The 4,869-nt window shown below is 55.1% G+C and overlaps 1 protein-coding gene across 1 annotated transcript; it reads right to left on the bottom strand.

Moving 5' to 3' along the window:
* Positions 1 to 1,081: 1,081 nt before the first annotated feature.
* Positions 1,082 to 4,294, bottom strand: LOC125524076 (subtilisin-like protease SBT5.3). The gene is made up of 8 exons (XM_048689147.2): positions 4,036 to 4,294; positions 3,857 to 3,954; positions 3,487 to 3,760; positions 2,766 to 3,401; positions 2,427 to 2,675; positions 2,231 to 2,348; positions 1,922 to 2,135; positions 1,082 to 1,829 (listed from the first exon to the last, which is right to left on the bottom strand). The coding sequence occupies exons 1-8, from the start codon at positions 4,269 to 4,271 to the stop codon at positions 1,258 to 1,260; spliced, it is 2,397 nt and encodes a 798-aa protein (XP_048545104.1). The 5' UTR covers positions 4,272 to 4,294; the 3' UTR covers positions 1,082 to 1,257.
* Positions 4,295 to 4,869: the final 575 nt, after the last annotated feature.

Here is a 4,869-nt window from a genome sequence, read left to right as displayed (position 1 = left end):
TTTGATCATTTTTGTGTTACTTTTCACACACTTGGAGTATGCATTTTGCCATGGCAATTTTTTGATCATTTTTGTGTTATTTATCACACAAGGCAAGATTTTGACCATTTTAACGCTTTTTGTACACTACATCGCAAAATAGTTATTGCATATGGTCTTTTTGTTAATATTTTATTTTTTTACACAGAGTTTGGGCAATTTTTATATTTTTTTCTTTTTTGTAAAAAGGGGTTTGTTTTGGGCCATAAGAGCAACTCTAGCAGACCCCGCATTTTGCCGACCTGCAAAATGTGTTTGCAGGTCGCACGGGGGCGGTTATGCAGGCCAAAATATTATGCACCTTATTTTCTAATCATGAAAGAAATAAATTTTGACATTAACTTTCTTTGATTGACATATATTAGATGGTTTGGTGGCCCTGATATATATATATATATATATATATATATATATATATATATATATATATATATAAATTGCTTTTGATTTTAATAGAGGTTTGAACTCCAGGTTTATTATTTTAATTTCCAAAATATTAATTAATATTTTATTATAGCTTCCTAATATTATTGGAAGGGTAGCTACTAGTTCTCAAGATATTTTACTAAGAAAAAAAGTTCAACAATTTAACAGACCTTTAATCTACCAATTAGTTTATCTTAGAGTTAATTTTGTGTGGGGAGTTTTGTCCATCCAAAAATCATGAAACTTTTCAGGAAGATTTCTAATATATAGAGGAAGTTATGATAAATGTTCAGGGTTTTCGAAGGACATATAGTAGTGCATTAATTGTCTGGGTGTATTACGAGGTTTAAATTGCCATCATTCTCACATAAAAGAAATGATGCTTATAATATGATTATGCTGCACAATCAATTCATAATTACTAGTACTGCACTAATTTGGACTCCCGATTCGACCTCAAAGCTTCACCTCCTCTTCTCACCCGAATCGACTGACCCAAATTTAAAATTCAGGCAACTTACATATAGCCCACGCACCCGAGAAATGCTTGTCTAAAAAGGAAAAAATGCGCCAGAAAATCACAAAATTAATAAGATCTCATTTCCCATCATCTCGTTGTTATTCAATCGATGGTTACAAAACTGCCAAAGCTTATATTATCCCCTAACGACCAGATTCACCGCCAATCTAATTCATCCTCTCGCTACGTGCTGCTCACCACCGCCTAATAAAACCCTACGTAATCAATCCCAAACAAAAAATCTCGCGACCTCCTAACCCTGATCCCACCCACTACAGCTTGCGCCTCCTGATGGCGAGAGGAGTCCGCACCCGGTGGTTCCCGGGCCCGTCGGACCAGACAATGGCGCCGAACCCGTACCCTCCGGCGCCCTTGGGCGCCGGCACGAAGGGGACCCTCGCCACGAAGCTCACCTGGAACTCCTTCTCCTCGCCGACGGCCGCGAACGCCAGCGTGGCCGGCGTCACGTTCACCTGCACCCCCTCCGGCTCCCGGACGACGGCGGCCGTGTACGTGCTCCTCGGCGCGCCCACGTTCCTGACCCTGCGCCGCACCGTCGTCAGGCCGGCGAGGTCCGGCAGCGTGATGGACGGGTAGTTGAGGTCCCGCACGGCGACGGGAGGGGCCGGGCACGCGTAGCGCGTCTCGTTGAACCTGCCCATCGCCGTCGCGTCGTACCCGAGCGCGCAGAAGAAGTTGAGGTAGTCGCGGTACGAGGCGTCGTAGACGAGGCCCGGGTCCAGCGCGCGCGCCGGGAAGACGTGGCCGGAGCCGTAGCTGAAGGGCGTCGCCGGCTGCAGGAAGGGGTTCAGGATCGGCCGCTGCTCCATGTCTAGGTCCGTCGCTGCATGCACCAGGCAACAACCCAATGAGTCTGGTGAACAGCTCGTCGTGGCAGCGCAGGCACACAGCTGTTGATGCGACGTTGGAGCTCACCGGTGGTCATGATGGCCGACTTGATGGCGGCGGGGCTCCAGTCGGGGTGGAGGGTCTTGACGAGGCCGGCGATGCCGGCTACGTGCGGGCACGACATGGACGTGCCGGACTGGATGGTGAAGTCGACGCGGCGCTCGTCCCAGGGCCGGTCCGAGGGCGACGCCATGCCGCTCCACGGCGCGATGATGGCCACTCCCGGCGCGGTCACGTCCGGCTGCCACCCCAGAGAAAGAGTTCACATCAAGTTGTTCACTTGGATACAAAATGAAAAGAGACCGCGCTTATGATCGATGCGCAAAATCAGGCCACCTTTAGGATCTCCGGGTTGAGGACGTTTGGCCCCACCGACGAGAAGGAGGCCATGACCGGCGCCGGCCTCGCGCCGACGATCGTCGTCGCCTTGGAGATGAAACCGGAAGGAGGAGACCTTGACACGAGCACAAATTAATCCACTCAATAACCCAGCAGAACAACAGCTCAGTAACCGGATCGAGGAGTGGCTTACGGGGTGGACTTGATGTAGGCCAAGAGCGCGAGCCCGTCGGTGTAGTTGATGTGCAGGGCCGGGAGAACGTGCGCGTCGGCGATGACGTTGCTCCCGCCTTCCTCGTCGTTGACGAGGACCATCCCGACCCCTCCGGCTCGGCGCACGGCCTCGCCCTTCTCCATCCTGCGGACGCCTCCTCTCACGCAGCACACCACGATCTTCCCCGTCACCTTGGCCGCGTCCAGGGAGTCCAGCATGCACACCTGACTGCAGCGCGCAAATGAGCGACCTCTACCTCAAGACAAGGCTGTTGTGATGAACTGATGATGGAGCTCGGACGTCGGTGTGGGTGCTTACGCGTCCTCGACCGTCCTACCGGGGGCGACGGCGTCGGTGGCGATGATCAGGGGGTAGAAGCTTTTAGTGCGGAGCGACGCCTCCGACAGGCTCTGCCCTTCCACCCTGGTGCGGTTGAAGACGAGGTAGCCCGGGAAGGCCCTGTCGGTGGTGCTGGCGGCGACGGTGATCACCCACGGCGCGAGGTTGCTGACGGTGCCGAAGTCCGGGCCGTTGTTGGTGGCGGAGCAGACGACGGTGATGCCGGCCTTGGTGGCGTGGAGCGACCCGATGGCCACCGTGTCCTCGAAGAAGTCCTTCTGCTCGCCGCCCACGGACGCCGTGATGACGTGCACCCCGTCGGCGATGGCGGCCTCGAAGGCGGCCAGGATGTCGGCGTCGAAGCACTCCACGTCGTTCACGGGCGGGTTGAAGCAGACGCGGTACGCCGCCACGCGCGCGCGCGGGGAGCCGCCCCTGGCCGTGCCGTTGCCGTAGCCGAAGGCGGCGGCGCCGTTCACCTGGGAGCCGCCCGCCGTGGCCAGCGTGTGCGAGCCGTGGCCGACGTCGTCCCGCGGCGTGTTCAGCCTGTCGGCGGGCGGGTGGCCCGCCTCCTTCGCGTACCCCTTGTTGAAGTAGCGCGCGCCGATGAGCTTGCTGCATGCGCATACAGAATCAGAACAAGATACCGCAGCTGAAATAATAATCCGTAGACGATGAGGCTACGTACGTACGTACGTACCTGTTGCATTTGAACTTGGGGTCGTGCTCGTTCTGGCAGATCCCCTTCCAGGTGTCCGGGATGGGCCCCATCTCGCCGTCGTTGAAGCTCAGGGACTCGGGCCACACGCCGGAGTCGAGGTTCCCGATGATGGTGTCCCCGCCGTACCTGGCCACCTCCCACGCCGACCACTGCGGGACGACGCCGGCCTTCTCGAGCCCCATGAACTCCCACGACCTCGTCGTCTGCATCCTCACGCCGCGGTTCGGGAACACCGACACCACGCCGGGGCGCTCTGAAACACATCGACACGCCGGGATCTGAACTTCTGTCCGGCGCGAATACAACACGACACAAAACATTTACGCATGCAGGAGGACGATTGGCTCACTGGCGATCGCGGCGGCGACGGCGGGCTCGAGGACGGCGGCGAAGCCGTTGATGCTCTTGGTGTAGGAGTAGAAGATGGCGTCGCGCGCCTTCTCCCGGCTGCACGTACGCACGCGTCGATCGGTCAGCCGTGACACACATTTCATGACTGCACAATGCACATGCATGGAGTGCACTTACTCGCCCAGGACGGAGCCGAGGAGGTCGTAGTGCGACTCGGTGGCCAGCGTGGACGCCTCCTCCGCCGAGACGCCGGCGCGATGGGAGTGGGCGCCGAGGTACACGATGTACGACGACGACGGCGGCGGCGGCTTCGTCCCGGCGGCGAGCGCGCAGAGGAGGAAAGAGACCGCGAGTGGGAGGAGAAGCCGGCGTGTGGGCTCAGCGGCCGCTGCCGTGCCGGTCTCCATGGCCATGGGCACGGACGGGAGGGGGTGTCGATCGGTGCGGACAGGAGGCTCGATCGGGGAGGAAGCTGGCTATAAAGGAGGGGAGAGGAGTGGAGGCGGTGTGAGTGAGGGGTTAAGGCGGGAGGACTCTGTCTTACTTGCCGCTCGTAATTCGCGTGGGCGGTTTCGGTTGATCTGCTCCATGGAGGGCGGTTACAGGGACAACTGCCGCCATTGGTGTGCACGAAAGCACTGTAACCGAACCATATGGAGACTAGTCTGATTGGAAAAAAGAAAGAAAAAAAAGGAGGCTAGTCTCTTTTTTTGGCGTGGTAAAACATACTCCTATTTTGCGTAAAAATCAAATATTACAATCCTGATGACATATAAATTCCATTTTAAGTTCGTAGCGCAAGATTTAGCACAAATAGAAACCCGTTAACTCGATAGGTCTTGGACCGAGGAAACAATACAAACCAGTTAACCGATAACCAGAAGAATAAAAAGGGCAATCACACAAAATTCTAATACTTGCGATAAGTCCGATTTTGCCACATCCAATAAACAAATGAGCGTGCATCCAAATTAAAATTAACTTGCACCAAATTTTGTCTCGGTCAATTTA

This window comes from Triticum urartu, chromosome 7A, assembly GCF_056163025.1.
Source record: "Triticum urartu cultivar PI428250 chromosome 7A, HENAU_Tu73, whole genome shotgun sequence".
Lineage (NCBI taxonomy): Eukaryota > Viridiplantae > Streptophyta > Magnoliopsida > Poales > Poaceae > Triticum > Triticum urartu.
Note: the sequence above shows the minus strand (reverse complement) of the source record. Positions and strands in the feature narration are given on the sequence as shown.